This window comes from Pyrus communis, chromosome 7 (genome assembly GCF_041283825.1).
Source record: "Pyrus communis isolate YQ-2024b chromosome 7, ASM4128382v1, whole genome shotgun sequence".
Lineage (NCBI taxonomy): Eukaryota > Viridiplantae > Streptophyta > Magnoliopsida > Rosales > Rosaceae > Pyrus > Pyrus communis.
The window spans coordinates 17551255-17568307 of NC_142571.1; the positions used below are offsets into that span (position 1 = coordinate 17551255).

Below are 17053 nucleotides of genomic sequence, written 5' to 3' on the forward strand. Positions count from 1 at the left end.
TCATAACTCAATCGTTTCTTAATCAAATTTGACCCATAATATATCAAAATAAAGATAGGAAAGTGTAGAATAAGATTATACCTATTTGGAAGCCTAATGGTTGCCGGAGATGGTCGGAAAGTAGCCTCAAAGTTGACTGATCCGAGGGAAAATTGGAAACTCGCCGGAAACTGGGTAAACTTTAAACGTTCGTAACTTCTTGTCAAATCCTTTTCTAGGAATCTTCGGGATCTTGTGATCGTAATCATTCATTGTACATTGTGCATTGAGAAATCATTTCAAATTTTAAAATTTAAAATTAAATATAAATAGTATTTAATAAAAACTGATTATATAATATTCAATAAACGATCTCATTCATAGGATCTTTAGGATCCCTAAAAAAAGATCCGAGGATCCTTTTCCTTTTCCATATGCCTGCCTGCTGTCCATTGCTGGCCACTAATTTTTTTTATATTAATAATTAACCAATTAGGTATTCGATTAGTTTATTAACATTATATTAATTAATTATACAAATTGATGCGTTCCACTTCTGGAGCACTAAGTTTTTGATTTGCTGGTTGTTGGTAGTGGCCCATAAAACCACAGCACACAACAGAGGGCCATATGATGTGATTGCATCCAAGGGTTGATGATATTTTTTTAGTATGTCAATAACACGGCCTTATATATTTAATGTTATAAACTAGTGGTTGGATATTTAAGAAAGAAAATTTTAACCACTTATATTATGATATTTGGTGTATTGAATTGGATTTTCGACACATCGAAATTTTTTTTTAAAAACAGATAATAACAGAAAATTAGGTACCTAAATATCCTAATAACGTTGGAAATAGGTTTTCAAAGAGGAGATCCTACCGTCCTAGGTTAAGATGTTTGTTCTTCAATGTTAGAATTATTATTAATCTTATCATGGGAAGAAGATTAATAAATATAAGAAAAAAATATTAATAAAATAACATTCATTTCGAATCAAAAGAATACTAACAAAAGAATATTCAAGCCAGCGAGTTTATTTTCTAAAAGATCAACCACTTATATTATGACATTAAGTATGTGAAGCCGGGTTTCCGGCACATTGAAAACTTTCTTTAAAAACAGATGATAAGAGAAAATTAGGTACCTGAATATCCTAATAAAGTTGGAAGTAGGTTTTCAAAGAGGAGATCCAACCGTCCTAGGTTAAGATGTTTGTTCTTCAATGTTAGAATTAGTATTAATCCTATCATGGGAAGAAGATTAATAAATATAAGAAAGAATATTAATAAAATGATGTTCATCTCGAATCAAAAGAACATTCAAGCGAGCGACTTTGTTTTCATCATCTAAACCAAATATGGTTTGGTCAACTAAATTGTGCTTATAAATATCGTGTTTTAGATAAATATGACATGAAAAGGATGATAATCAAGGCCAAAATATTCCATTTAAGTTACTTCTTATTTTAGCATGAATGAGACTAGCACTAATTTCTTTTTCTTTTTTTAGCGTGAATGAGACTTGCACTTGAATGAGATGCTAGGAAATTTTTACCCTTCGTTCGTCACATGATAGGTAACTTAATCAATAAGAAAGAGATAGAAGATAGATAAGTGGTACAGAGGAAGTAATAATTTGGAATATGTTTATACTTCTCACATCAGAGCTTCATGTCATGTTAAAGTATGACAGCTTGATATGTTTCATAAATTTTTTTTCTTTATATTTTTTATTAATCACTTAATTTTATGTGTGGACTTGTAATTTACATTTTAAACTAACTTGTTATTTTTTTAGTCGAACAATTCTTCGTAGTTAGGTTTTTCTTTTACTAGACAAAAAAAAAAAAAAAAAAAAAACTAACACATCTTCCCTCACCAAAAAATTCTTCATAAAATCTTGGTCCTCTATATGTTTTAATCGTTAAATCTGAATTCTTTAATTTATTTTTTTAAATAAAAATCCAACGGTTTATTTTTTTTATTTTTAAATAAACGATATTATCCATACTAAGGAAAGAGGTGAGCTTAGCCTCACAATATGTGGTTTAAACTCGTCTTTGATAAAAATTGAACCTAAAATATCTTACTTACAAGTGAAAAAGAATACTACTAAACCATAACCAAATTCCAACCATTAAACATCCGAAATATTAGATACAAAAAAAAATCGTCTTCCATCACATTCATCCATGTAATTTTCAACATAGTGTGCTGTTCACAATTCTTTGATGCTTACATTATCGATGAGAGGTGTGAGCATTGACGGGTGTTTATATTCGCTGCCAATTGCCCGATTTAACATGTTCTCTTACTCTACTAGTCACTCATACACCCGCACCCAGCCGGTACCCCCGGCGGTATAAAACGCGCTCTAACTTGCCCCTTCGTTTTTGTCACAGCCGTTGACTGGTCAACGATACCGGCCGTGGCGAATATACAACTTGCCACACACATCAGCGCGTTGTATACGAGAGGAGCGCTCTTTCTCTCTCTCTCTTTCTCTCTCATCAGATATACCCTCACACACACTAGCTCTTTAAAACGCAGCAGCAGAAGGCTCGAAAATATCTTGGAGGCGGTTATGAAATTTCTTCTGGAAACCCAAGACTTTGGGGGCAACGGGGGTCTAAACCCGTTCAGCATTTGGTCTAGTTGATTGGAAAGTCAGGAGGATATTTTGCTGGGAAGAGCGTGTGTTTTGACTAAACCCTTGAAGAAAGGTTCAATCTTTCTCCTCTTCTTGTCTGTATTGTGTATACTTTGTCCTGCATGTTTGCTTTATAACTGGCAGTATTTTGCTATAACCGTTGGTTTGTGATTGAATCTGGAAGAAAGTTTCAAACTTTCTCCTTTGCTCTGCATTTCTGCTGTTTTTTGCATTAAAACTGCAGGATTTTGCTCAAATTGTTTGTGTTTGCGTGTTTGTATCGAAACCCAGAACCCAGATCCAAAAGGGTTATCTGGGGTTGATTTGTTTGTGTTATCCGATCCATATCCGGATCCTTTGTTTGAAAATCTGATTGTTTTTGGATTGGAATTCATTAGGATTGGACAACAATGGAGGGTGAGAAGAAGTACATTACTGTCGAGCAGCTGAAGCTGCACAACAAGCCTTCGGATTTGTGGATCTCTATCCAGGGCAAGGTTTACAATATCACTGATTGGGCCAAAGATCATCCGGGTGGGGATGCCATTCTCTTCAATATGTCCGGCCAGGACGTCACTGATGGATTCATTGCCTACCATCCTCCATCCGCATGGAAGTACCTGGGAAAGTTCTTCACTGGGTACTATCTGAAAGATTTCGAGATCTCGGAGGTTTCCAAGGATTACAGGAAGCTTGCTTCTGAGTTTAACCAGCTCGGCTTGTTTGAAAACAAAGGGCATGGGGCTCTTTACTCGGTGATTAGTATTCTGGTTATGCTTTACCTTGTTGTGTATGGTGTGTTGAAGTCTGAGAGTGTGTTGGTTCATTTCGGTTGCGGTTGTTTGTTGGGGGTCCTCTGGGTTCAGGGTGCCTATATGGGTCATGACTCCGGGCATTACCAGGTCATGTCTAGCCGCAGGTACAACAAACTCGCTCAATTTCTGGCCGGGAATTGCCTTACTGGGATCAGCATTGCTTGGTGGAAATGGACTCACAATGCCCATCACATTGCCTGCAACAGCCTTGATTATGATCCTGATCTTCAACACATGCCAGTTTTTGCCGTGTCCTCGAAATTCTTTCAGTCAATAACATCAACCTTTTACGGAAGAGAGCTGACGTTTGATGCCGTGGCTAGATTTTTAGTCAGCCACCAGCATTTTACGTATTATCCAATCATGATTGTTGGAAGGGTAAACTTGTTTATACAGACGTTCTTGTTATTGTTCTCGAAGAGGAGCATCCCAGATAGAGCTTTGAACATAATGGGGATCCTTGTTTTCTGGACTTGGTTTCCTCTCCTTGTTTCGTGTCTGCCTAATTGGAGCGAGAGGTTTATGTTTGTGTTGGCGAGCTTTACAGTGACAGCACTTCAGCACATTCAGTTCACTTTGAACCATTTTACAGGAGATACTTATCTTGGACCACCAACTGGCAACGATTGGTTCGAGAAGCAGACAGCTGGTACCGTGGATATTTTGTGCTCGAGTTGGATGGACTGGTTCTATGGTGGCCTGCAGTTTCAGCTTGAGCATCATTTGTTCCCACGACTGCCCCGTTCCCAGCTGAGGAAGATTTCTCCCACTGTGAAGGAACTATGCAAGAAGCACAATTTACCTTACAAGAGTTTGTCCTTCTTGGATGCCAATGTGACTACCATTAGGATGCTAAGGAATGCTGCCCAGCAGGCTTGGGACATGGCCCTTCCCGTCCCGAAGAACTTGGCCTGGGAAGCTGTCAATACCCATGGTTGATGTTTGTTGACGCTCATCTAAATACCGCCCCTGCATTAGGCTTCTCTGTTTATAAGTTGGGGCATCCTTTTTAGCAGGTTTTTCATTTGCTATTTGATATTATTTTTGGCAGTCTTTTTCTGATATTTGATTTATATGTTTTCTATGTTTAAACTAAACCTCCATAACACACGGTTTCATTTTCGGTTGATCTTCATATCATGTTGGATCTCAATACAAATTTTGGAGAGTATCTATTTCCATTGATTTGTCGATTTTTTTCGTGAATTTCATAGATATCATGAGATTTAAACCAGTTCAGTAAGCTTTTATTTCGGATTTTCTTGAGTATTCCCTTTCTTCCACCGGTGCATATGCTGAATCCAGTAAGTTATCTGTGTTCTACAGGCCTACTCTAATCGATAATCATCCGCTTTCTTCCTTGTGATGAAGGACAAACAATTTGGAGTCTAAGTTGAATTTCTGAGTTTATTTCAGGCTTCTTGATATGGATTATTGGAAACCATATCCATTTGTGGTATAGTGGCCAAAGAATTTAGGGTTCCCTTGGATTGGATACTTCATAAGTTCAAAGTATGTTGAAGGCAGAGGTGAATGATTTTTCATTTAGATGCGATTAGAAGGGATTGGACACGAAGGAAATGTACCTCCACTAATCGTATCATTTTGTGGGGACCGTAACATGTAATCCATCTTGTACCTTTCAGTTTGACACAATTTATTCATCATACTTACTTTGAATGTAGTGAGTTACATTTTCCATTTCAGTCCTAGACACAGACGAGGGCACAATGAATCGGACTTTAGAGATGAACTTTTACAATTCGCCTTTGAATGTACAAACCGCTCCTCCTTATTTACAATTCGTCTTGTGCCACACCTACGTTCACGTTATCCTCGATGAAAAATCTTTAGCATATCTTCTGCATGCTGTAATGTAAGTTTGGTTACAACTTCTTGTCTCAATTTTGGGGTGCGTTCATCGTATATAGCTCAGAATTAATTCATCTCGTCATTCCAATTTTAAGTTTCAAGTATCAAATTTTGGGTGGTATAATTCAAACAGCTAGATCAAAATTACAAAAATCGAGTAAAAGTTACAAAAATTGAAAAAAAAAAAAAATGGGAATAGGAAATGTCAGAAGTGGGATTTGAACCCACGCCCTCTTTCGAAGACCAGAACTTGAGTCTGGCGCCTTAGACCACTCGGCCATCCTGACTTCTTGTAGAGTTGTCGCTCACTAAAATATATGTCCAAATTCGACCATAAAAAAACCAACAAATCGATTTACACTTGTCTCACACATAGTATAACCTTGAAACCTAAAAATGGCAAAAAACCTTGAACCCTCAATCGATTTCTACGATTTCAAGTGTTAAGCAGTTAGGGTTTCGGTTTTCATTCTGCAAGCTATTTCCGTTGGAATATCGGCGAACCGAACGTCGATGAAACTCAAAATTAAGATATGAGTTGATTTTCAAGTTTCCAAATCAGGGCATGGTTTTGTTTAATTTCAATATCAGTGAGGGGTTTTAACAGGGACTCCAATTGGGTTAGGAATTTGTTCAATTTCAATACAGTGAGTACAAAATTCATATAAATTCATCAAAATCCATGTAGAATTGTAAATTCTATTAAAATTCTTTAAAATTTATCATTTTAAAAATAGTCCATTAAAATCTTTTGAAATTCAAATTGACTACATTCCTTAATTTCACTACTCATCTCCTTCCAAATTGAATTCGTAATCTTTTTTTTTTGTAAATAATATTAATTTTCGATATTTTATATCTTTGAAACATAATGTTTCTTACTATTTTTAATCACGCAGCAGTTCGGCACCGTTTTCTGGTTTACACTCTACGGCGCGAACTGGTTAAATCTTCGCCTCCCGTTCGGTAGGGGGTTTCGTAATCAGTCCCCAGTTTCAATCTCTAGGGTTTCCTTATCGGCCAATTTCGATAGCCATGAACCCAATTCCGTACCAACCACAGGCGCCCCGCCCTCCGTGGCCTCCTGTGGTGCCGCCCAACCCGCCAATGTCGAGCTCCTTCTGGGAAACCACAAACGTCCGTGATCGGCTCAAGAACTTGCAGGACACTCTGAGTCTCGCAAAAGCAATGTACGAAATCGAACTATTGAAAATTCCAATTCAATTTTGCTTCTGAACTTTCTGCATCTTCTGTTAATTTTTGAATTGCGATTTGAATGAATTGTTGTAGGCAGAAAGAGCTTCAGATGCTGCAATTGATCAAAGACGGTAAAGGGTCCGACGATGGTGAAGCTTCCGTTGGTGGGTTTTCGGAGTATTTGAAAGAAGGGAGGGTAAATGTGGAGTCTCAAGTGTCGCTCTCAGTGGAAGCTGCGAATGCTTTGATGGCGAAACTGCAAGTTGAGCTGGAACCGTTTAGAATGATCACACATGAAATGTGTCCGTGGGAGGAGAAGTCTGCGGTGGTGCGGTTAGCAAATAAGATGCACAAGACGAAGAGGAATAAACGGTGGAGGAAAGCGAAGAGGAAGCACATTGCGGAAATGATTGCGGAGGTAGACTGTTGTGTTTGAATTTCGATTTGGGATGTCAAAAGTTGTTTTGATTTATATCACTTACATTTGATTTGGTATGATGGTGTTTAGGAGTGTGAGAGGTTCGAGGAAGCTGATCGAGAAGCTGATGAGTGGAGAGCTAGGGAAATTGCCAAAGATATTGCCAAACGCAAGGTTTGAGCTCCTTTTTACTTTAGGCAATCTTAACTTCTGTTTATTAGTAATGGAGGCATGGCTTGTGGGTTTTTCAGATGGAGGATATGAAGAAAATTGCAAAGCTTAAAGCAAAAGAAGAGAGAAAGAGACTAGAATCCGAGGTGATAATCGTGTTTGACTTGAATTTTCGTATAGTGTAATGTTCTGCCCTTTGGGTTTTAAACAAATTTAGATAAGTGTCAAGATGACAATTGATTACATATTTCAGCTTGAGACGGTATTGATTGTAGAGAAATTGCAACAGTTGCGTTCCATCAGGATCGAAAAATTGAAGAAACAAGGTTTGCTGTATTTTTGGTTTTTCTATTTCAGACTGCCATTGTGTCTTGTATTGCCTAGGTAGATATGTTAGTAATGAAGTTCTGTTATTATGCATCATCATCAAAGGTGCCTGTGACACTATGTTTTTCGATGTGTTTATATTGATGCTGTGTCTTGTTATGTATCTTTGTTAGTGTACATATATACATCCAAGTACAACCAAATATTTTTAACACGCGCATTATCATCATCATCAGCAGCATTATCATAGTCTCACTGTATTTCTGTAACTTGTATCTCTGCATATTTATCCATGTAGGTCATTTTCTCCCAGAGGAGGATGATAAATTTCTTGAAAAAGTACGGGCTGCAGTTGAAGAAGAGGAGCAACAAGTTATCTTGGCAGCTGATATGGACGCTGCTAAGGATGCCATAGCAACTGTTGAGCAGTCCAGGAAAATAACTGAGAATGTCAGACCTGACTCCAAGGATGAAAGCAGCGATAGAGACGAGACAAAGGAGAGTAAAGACCAGACAACTCCAAGCACTAATGCAGGGACCTCTACTTCAGTCACTAACAAGGATTACGGGAAACAAGTTTCACCGGGAGAAGGGCATAGCGGAGCTTATGATGCTGTGGCAAACTTACCTATTGAATTTTATCACTACTATCATGGCAGCAACACCGATATGGGCACGCTTATTGAGGTAACTTGAAGCACCAGTACAAAGAGTTTTGTATATTTCCTGCCTCCAAATGAATTCATGCAGTATCTAGGTTTGCCTATTCAGGGGCCACTTATAATTTTTTTGACATCAAATTTGTTTGCTTAACTCGCTCGGATCATAATGGAGTTTATATTGCATACAGGTGAGAAGAACATGGGATGCCTATATAAGACCAGGAGGAAGGTGAGCACCAATTCTTTCTTGCTACCCATTTCTCACTTTAACACGAGGCGCCATATGATTAACCTTTGGAAGTTTTTTTCTTTCAAGTTTTGAATCTGCTGTCCGTTCCATCACACATTGTATGATGCCCCATAAATAGCTTGATTTTGAGAATGAAGTTTGTGATTCGGTTAAATTTGGTGCAGCCACATACCAGGACATTGGGTTCAACCCCCGCCACCTGCAGATGATATATGGGCATCCTACCTGGTGCAGCCTAAATGATTCCACTGGTGAATCAGCGAGTTGCAGATTTTGCTGAAAAGTTAATTAAACTTGGCTTCAGGTTTTTCTCCTTGTCCATTTTCTTGATTATTTTGTCTTTGCTGTTCACTTGTAATATGGCTGATATAATGGTAATGGCGATGGTGATGCCATGTGACCAGTATACGAAAGCAGTGTTAGGTCTTAACCTTTAATTTCTTGTGGATTCCTGCAAAGCATCAACGACCAATATCAGCTCCACGCACAATCGATCCTGGCATTCTTTATGAGACGATGAACACAAGTTTCCTCAGTTTTGTTTTGTTTTGTTTTTTTTTTTTTTTAATTTCTTCAAAACAAGTTTCCTCAGTTTGAATAAGCAAATAATGTATTCAATTCAATTCAATTTGAATAAGATAAATAAAGCAGAGAAGGGAGTATAAGCTTACGAGTATTTTTACTGGTACATAGGACGCTCCAAATGTTTGAATTGTAAGATTGAGACCGTCACAATCTAGTCAACCAATACAACGATGAGCTACATAACTTGAGATCCTCTTCTCTAACCGCTACCAATTACTCTGCAAAACAACCCTACATCGTAGGAATGGCGCACCGGGCAAAGCAAAACTCGAATAAGTTGTGAAGCGTATGCAACTAACAATAATACAACATATGTGATTATAAGTAAAATCAAATGGTTAAAATGTAAAAGTATTAGTTGCGTCCACACAAGACTAGCATGTGAATACTAGATCAATTCGTCACTTTGATCACCGTCCTTATCATTGTATCATTCTTCTTCAGATTGTGACTCACCACTCGCCTTTCATCATTTTTTGAATGATCAAAAGGATCCTATCGCCACTTATTTCATAATTTAACCATCATATTCCTCATTAAATACATATAGGAATGGTTCTTCAATTCCACATCTCACCATTCGTCTTTCAAGATAATTATTAATCATCACACAAACCGAAGTTGTATAGGAATGACACATCATCAATAATACATCCACATGTAGGAATGAGATCAATATCTCTTACATCATGCTATCTATTTTGCATCGAGTAGGAATGAGTCACATTTGAATCCGTTCATTTTAGATACACTATCATGTAAACCGTTTGATTTAATCATCTATTTCTAGATTGTGCCCACATGCCTTCAGTCTCTTCTTTCATATATGTGATAGAATATTAGCCTATAGAGAGACACAACTCAGCTGAAGCCTACAATAGGTAACCGAATAGGAAGTGGAAGTGGTCCCCCAATGCGGATTAAAGCAAAACCACTCCTACGAACACTGGTAGGTGGATTAACCAAGAATGATCACCCTTAAAGTACGTATGTACATACCTAAGTAATAAGGATCACCCATTGATGAATAATCCTAGGGTTGCCTAATGCAGATTAACCAAGCACAACCCTTAAATAGTATGACTCCAATGCGGATTAACCAAGCAGGACAATCTATGTACCACATCATTACATGGTGCATACTCGATGCCACATTACACCATGACGCTGGGTTGACGGTCCTCTACTAGCCCTCTCAGTTCACAATCATTTGAAATATAAGATAGATATATTTTCGATAACACTATCATATAAACCATTTCATAGTAGCACACATTTCCATAAATCATTTATAATTCCATGTTATATCCACATAGTATGTAAAAATGACATTTTCATGAGTAATAACCATAACACATAATATTAAAGTCATTCACATCTCACAAACGTTTCAAATATGCACAAGCAAAATACATTTCATAAAATAGATCAATGATTGAATTTAAAAAGCAACATTTTAATAGAAAACTTTTATAAATTCATGTCATATCCACAAAGTATATTAACATGGGAGCTTTCATGGGTAATAATCGTATCACATAATATTAAGATCACTCACCTGAATCCTTCGCAATTCCTGATTCACCACCATTGCTCCAAGGAACCTAATACAGTACACAATACATCACTTAGATAACTTAGTAAGACCGATGCACAAAACAAGACCAAGTGCCACTTGCACGTGAACAGAGACACAAATCACCCGGAATAGCACGTCAATAAAGACAAGTCTAATAAGCTATCTCAACTCTCCAACAACAACATATAGCAAATTGACAACGATCTAACAGTTGGATCTCCACCAATCATACAAACAAGTGGGGTCCAATTTGATCACCACACTAAACAATTGAATCTTAGGAGTTAGACACAATTTCACAAAGGTCACTAGAAGGTCTCTAGTACTAAGGAAAACTTGTGACTAGGCTACACGCAACGCCATGCATGGTGACAGTTGTGGTGGAGGGTCTAAGAAACCTAAACTTTCAAGCTTGACCAAATGAGCTCAAATTCACGTGGTAGCTAGAGCTCAACAAGGGAAACACTTTTCATAACTAGGTTGACAACCAATTCTAGCAGGAAAATGACCAACACCACAGGAAAAAAATCGAATTTATTGGGTTCTAAACACCCGACTCTAAAACAACAACCAATGCACAAATATATCATACCATTGAATATCATAAAGAGTAGATGAAAGTTTATACCTCACTCCACGAAAATAGTTACTGTAATCATCAGAAAAAGAAGAAAATTGCGGAAAACACTTAGGACTTTGTGACTTCTATTTGTAATACTGGGTAAGAAACTAGAAAATATAACATTATTTGGCTCGTTGTGAGCTTTTCATAGGCACCAAGATCTCCAAAACAGATGTTGGACGAAGGAAAAATAACCGGGTCAAACAATTGGGTCGGAGACCCGATCGCCCCTAAAACGGGTCAGTAGAGGCTTTCTCCTTTTGGAAAGCTTTTGAATGTTATAGAAATCCCCTATTTATAAACATTGGGAAAACTACCAAAATGCCCCCCCTAAAGTTCAAATGTCATTAACTTCTTTGTTCTAACTCAGAATTGGGATTCGTTTATGCCTACATGTTTGTGGGATCGTGCCCTAGATAACAACTTAATAGTTGACCAAAAAGGTCGAATAAAATGTGAAATCACTAAAATACCCCTAACTTCACTTTTTCTCAAAATGGAGAATTTAATGAACTAACTTTAATTAAAATTTTGAAATACTTTAATAATAAAATAAAGGGTAAATTACATTTTACCCCCTCAGGTTTGGGGTTGATTGCAACTTCTTACAACATTTTTAAAACATTTCAATTTCATACATTTACTTATCATTTTATTTCAATTTCATACATTCGTTAGAAAATCTGTTAAGTAAACCATTAAGTGATGATGTGGCAAATATGAGATCTACATTTGTGCTAATGTGGCTGCCAAATTTATGCCACGTAGCAAAAAAGAATTAAATTTTTATGCATTTAAAAAATAATAATTTACCTTAAAATAATTAATTAAAGAAAAGTTATGAAAAGAAAAAAAAAACCCTAAAACCCATGTCTTTACCGACCCACCTTCTCCCTTTCCTCCACTCTCCACACCTCCCATCCCTTCTGTCTCCCAAGATACCCACTTTCTCTTTCTCTCACCTTCTCCTATATTTCCATTTCTCTCTCTCCACTCATCTGCTCTCCATTTCAAAAAACCAACAAGCAATTTTTTTTTAGAAACACAATTCATGGTGGATGGGGTTGGAAATTGAAACACGAAAGGAGTTGAAGAGACCAACGTAGCATGCCCAACCTCAACCACTTCTCATTCCTCCAGATTATTCTATGCGGCCATCATATCAGAGACCAGTGACCTATTTAAGGAGGGCTCGTCCTTGGCGAACCTCTCCCTCCATGGCGGCGGCCTCTCAAAGATCGCGTCTTTCGGCGACCTTGGTTTCGCCGTTTGTGGCCCAAGTGGCTGGTTCTCAGTCAATGTCATGATCGTTTTGAATTTTGTGGGGTTTTTGAATTTTGGGAAAGATGATGGTTTTGAATTTTGGGAATAAAATTTTGAAATCTATGAAATTTCTGGGGTTTTTTTTTTTCCAGATAAAGAGTGAAAATAGAGAGATTTATTACAGAGATTTGGGAAAGAAGAAGAATTTGGAGAATTAGAGAATGATGGTTTAGGGATTGGAAGGGGTGGTGCACTGGTGGTTATGGAGATTGGAGGAGATGGAGGCCTTGTGGTCGGGTGGAAGAAGAGGGGGTGGACCCTTTTTCATTTTGTTTTAATTTTATTTTGTAGGGAGTGGGCTGATGTGTAATGAGGTCTGCCATCTCTTAATGTAGCAATGAATGGAAAATGTATGAAGGTATTATATTGAAATAAAATAGTAGGTGAGGTATGAAAGTGAAATTTCTTGAAGATGTTGTATGAGGTTGCAATAGACCTCAAACCTAAGATGGTAAAGTGTAATTAACCCTAAAATAAATTGCAAAATTTGCAAAATTTGGGCTCCTACTAGTTGGCCAACTTGAAGAGCTCAAATTTACAATTATTGAAACTTCAGCCGTCCGAAACAACCGTAACATCTACCTACCCAACTTAACTAATTTGCGGGTTGGGTTGAGCGGGTATGCAAGTTTGTAGAAAATGGAATTTCGCCTTTAGGCTAAAGAGATTGAAGTGTGGAGATGAAACTTTGAACTTGCTTGGTGGGTGGCTATGGTGGTGGAAAACCTCGAACAAGAAATAGATTCAAATTTGGGATTAGGAGAAAGATATCACATCATGTTTGTAGTATTTTTGTACTAGCTGACAAGAGCACCAGACTAGCAAGCAAATGATTATTGAATTACATTAGACAAATGAGTTGGGTTTTGACGAGTACAAAATAACTACAATGGAGCTTTATCAAATTTCAAGCGTCAATTATGAGTGGGTTGGGCGGTTTGGTCAGTTTGACTAGAAAAACACCCAAACCTGCTACTAGCCATTTTTTATTATATGTGATTCTTCATCATCATTGATATACGTTAGGATTAGGAGTGGGAAAATCGGTCCTTAAACTCGCGAGTCGAGGCTGGTCCAGGCAGTATGAGGCGGGTCCAAAAATCATGTTAAACGGGTACCTAAACTTGACTGTTTCAACTATTGGGTCTTGTGAAACTAAATCTCAATCATTGGATCTTGTGTTGGGCCTATCTCCCACAGTCTCTATCACTCTACCTCTCTGACTCACGAGTTTCTTGACTCTCATTTCTAGACTCTTACAAGTCCCAAATCAAGCTATTGCTACTCAAGACTCTCTCTTTCTCTCCCTCTTTCTCTTTCTTTCTCTCTCTCTATTTCTCTCTTTCCGTCAACTTGAGCTGTTACTATTAAAATACCCACACATACACATCAATGTGCTGGTACTGGCTTCTATTCCATAGCTCCACCCGAAAAAAAAAAAAAAAAAAAAAAAAAAAAACCAACCTCACCGTATCAATAATTCATTTTCTTTCGCACTTTCTCCAAAACAACTCTTTGTACCAACTTTCCTTCTGTTTCCTTGAAATTCACGTCGAGATTATCTCGAGTGTGAGAACTAAATTCGTGCACCACCGTAAATGGTGGTTGAGTACAAACTCGAGCAACCTGCAAAATAGTAAACAACTATAAGTAGGCCTAAGAACGTGGGGAGGAGGGTGTGTGTCGGCCAAAGGCTCTTTGACTGTCAAGTTAGTGAATGATTTTATACTCTTTGCAATGGGCAAGAGAATTAAAGTGTTTAGATTGCATTACCATAGATGAACCTTAGATGGGTTTATTTATACTGTTGGGAGAGAGACATTTTTAGGACAGAATCCTCGTTCTAAATCAGATGAATTCTGGAGGATATCTAGAAGTAGATATTACATCCTCTTAGAAGTTATGATTACTTGCGCCGCACGCCAAGTCCTAGATTGTAGGAACTCCAAGACTTAAAGGATATGATTGTGTCAATTTCTGGATCAAATCGCGTGTCTTGCGAAACAAGCATAGTCATCAAGCGGAGTTGCTAAAACTCTTTGTTCTGGTCGTCAGAATTGAATAAGAATGCGCAAGTTCCTAAAAAGAGCATGATTTTATCATCTCTTATAAATTGAGTACAGATCATCTCCGGATCTAAAAAAACTGAGCCTAAGGATCAAAAGATCCAGACCTTTGAAATTTAATCCAACGGCTACAAATAGGAGTTCTCTAAAAGTTATAATAATTGTAGCTGTTGGATCAAATTTCAACAGCTCGGATCATTTGATCCTTAAGCTCAGTTTTTTTAGATCCGGAGATGATCTGTACTCCCATAAATTAATCTTCAAAACAATATCATTTGTTGATTGTCAATATGTAAGGAAATTTCCATTAATCTCTAACTTATCTCCATGGTGAGAATGTTTCCTCCGATGTGAGAGATAATTGATTCTTCTTTCATTTGGTTCATATTTTAATCCAGATTGGCTCTCTGTATCGTTGAAATCAAGTAAGCAAGTTCCTTGGGATCGAATTTTACAGTTGTACCCTTAGCTATTTGACGTCTTGTCTCATTAAAGTATGTAGCCCAATTTCTTTTTGTTCTCATTCATTGATGGATGAAGTAGCAGTGAACCATTACTCCCAACCACCAATGATTCCTTGTATAGACCAACCAAACCATCTTTCAAATTCCATTAACTTTGTACAAAAGGCAAACTTAAAAAATATTGCCATCAGATCTCCTTTTCCTCAACTTTCTTCCTGTTTTTTCAACTTTCTCTTAATACCCTTGTTTATAGCCAAGCTCTCTGAAGAGGAAAAGGTCTGCAATTACTTGGAGAATCTTAAGAGTTCCCAAAGAGTTTCCTAGAGCATATAAAAAATGAAAACTTATCAACTTGCAGAGAGAAGGGGGTTGCATCTGTCAAGTTGTCTTTTTCAAATGGCTCAACCAGAAGTGGAAGACTTAGTGGTTCATCTTGAGGAATCCTTAGAGTTGTCTAGTATAGAACAAGGGGTGAAATTGTTGGTGTTGTATTAATGAATAAATCCCTCAATAAGTGGGGGGGGGGGATAAGAAATATCTTAAGATCGACATGGAGAGACCTAGGTGAGATTCAGGTAACATGGGTAAAGAATAACACTTTTATTATTACTGTTAGAGATGAGGAGATGACAACAAAGATTTTAAGCCAAGTACCATGGGTGGTCATAAAGAAAAATTTCTCTGTGAAAAGGTGGTTCCAGGAGCATGCTTTGGAGGAAATTCAACTTCATTTGTTCCATTCTGGGTCTAAATTAGATGAGTGTTGTTGTATTTGATCACAGAAGAAAATGCCAGAAGACCTGCAAGGGTGATTAAAGATATAATAGAGGTGGAAAATTTATTACTTGCCAGGGGATTTCTACGGGTCAGAGTTATGGTGAATACTAAGAACCCTCTGATTGCAGGAGTTTGGTTGCCTCGTTCCAATGATAGAGATACTTGGATTGAATTTAGATATGAAAAATTACAAGATTTTTGTTATAGTTATGGTCAGATTGGTCATGGTATCTTTGAATGTTCCTTTAGACTAATTGGAGGAAAAGAGGCAAGATATGGAGATTAGATGCAAGCAACAGCGGTTCATGATATACCGAAAAATTCCATACCCACAGAACAGGGGATAACTGGTTTAAGTAGAGAGGCCAGAAGATGAGGACATGAGTGGTGAGTGGACGGCACACGTGGGCAGGGAAATAGATTACAGAAATACAAGAAGAGAGGCCCACAAGGGAACAAAAAAGTCAAGTAGAGGCAAGAAGACCAAGGGATGCTGATTCCAGAGATCTCTTGGTGGCAATCAGAAATTTAGGGCAAAGATGACGGTCATGAATTGGATATTGGGGGAAATTAATAGCCCAATGACTCATCAAAACGTTATGGGGGGCCTATGATGGGGAATGCAATACAAGTCTTTGGACTTCAACAAAATCAAGCCCAACTAGGAGCAACAAGGATTGAAGAAATAAATGAGAATAATTATGGGCAGGGGGTAAGTAACACGAGCCTAAGGGCACCGAAGAGATGGAATGCTACAGAAAGTCAAATAACCCAGCCTATGCAACCAATAGAGGAAATAAAGGAAAAAGTATAGAAGAGCAAGCACACACGAAAAATCTGAGTATATTTGCAAGAATGGGTCTAAAAAGAGGAACAGAGAGGAAGAATAAGTGTATTTTTCAACCCCCACAAAAGAAGGCTAGGAAAGGGAAAGGAAGTTCATCACGAGGAAGGCGTGGGAGAGAAAGATTCAAAAGACAAGGTCAAGGGAGGATTACATAGTACCTCGAAGATATAGTCAATATTGAAAGAATGGAGTTGCAAGATAAAAGAGAATGCGATGGCAGCTAGGGATGGTATTGGTACGATTATCGTACCAAAACCCACATACCAATTACCATACCAAACTTTTGGTATGGCAAAATCTATTACCATTACCATGCCAAACTTTCGGTATACCAAAATTTCGGCATGCCAAATAGTTTGGTTGACATGGTAATAGTAATTACCACTTTGTTTTGGGTCATTCTTTTGGGCCAAAATTTGGTTTTTTTCCAACCCAATTCAAGGC

The 17053-nt window shown here is 37.7% G+C and overlaps 3 protein-coding genes and 1 non-coding gene across 9 annotated transcripts in view; 3 read left to right on the plus strand and 1 right to left on the minus strand.

Annotated features, from left to right (window-relative positions):
* LOC148695798 (uncharacterized) overlaps nucleotides 1-17053 on the plus strand; it is an 85653-nt gene that overhangs the window by 31479 nt on the left and 37121 nt on the right. The gene's annotated exons all lie outside the window — the stretch shown is intronic.
* LOC137733875 (delta(8)-fatty-acid desaturase 1) lies at nucleotides 2215-5129 on the plus strand. Of its 3 annotated transcripts, none has more exons than XR_011068546.2 (3): nucleotides 2252-2707; nucleotides 3033-4465; nucleotides 4776-5129. XR_011068546.2 is itself a non-coding variant. In XM_068473077.2 (2 exons), the coding sequence occupies exon 2, from the start codon at nucleotides 3045-3047 to the stop codon at nucleotides 4386-4388; it is 1344 nt and encodes a 447-aa protein (XP_068329178.2). In that variant the 5' UTR covers nucleotides 2215-2707; nucleotides 3033-3044; the 3' UTR covers nucleotides 4389-4634. The 3 variants fall into 3 exon arrangements, 1 of the variants encoding a protein (XP_068329178.2); XR_015963941.1 differs by having other exon boundaries at nucleotides 2383-2707; nucleotides 4664-5129; XM_068473077.2 differs by lacking the exon at nucleotides 4776-5129 and having other exon boundaries at nucleotides 2215-2707; nucleotides 3033-4634.
* Nucleotides 5525-5608, minus strand: TRNAL-CAA (transfer RNA leucine (anticodon CAA)). The gene has a single exon. It is a non-coding gene; the product is annotated as a tRNA-Leu (tRNA).
* Nucleotides 5707-9022, plus strand: LOC137735192 (U11/U12 small nuclear ribonucleoprotein 59 kDa protein). 4 transcript variants are annotated; one of them, XM_088696344.1, is made up of 9 exons: nucleotides 5707-5968; nucleotides 6221-6511; nucleotides 6612-6936; nucleotides 7027-7110; nucleotides 7188-7253; nucleotides 7361-7433; nucleotides 7733-8121; nucleotides 8285-8325; nucleotides 8511-9022. In XM_088696344.1, exons 2-9 carry the CDS (start codon nucleotides 6357-6359, stop codon nucleotides 8587-8589), a joined length of 1212 nt encoding a protein of 403 aa, XP_088552470.1. In that variant the 5' UTR covers nucleotides 5707-5968; nucleotides 6221-6356; the 3' UTR covers nucleotides 8590-9022. The 4 variants fall into 4 exon arrangements, with proteins under 4 accessions (XP_088552470.1, XP_088552471.1, XP_068330692.2 ...); XM_088696345.1 differs by having other exon boundaries at nucleotides 5767-5968; nucleotides 6224-6511; XM_068474591.2 differs by lacking the exon at nucleotides 5707-5968 and having other exon boundaries at nucleotides 6179-6511.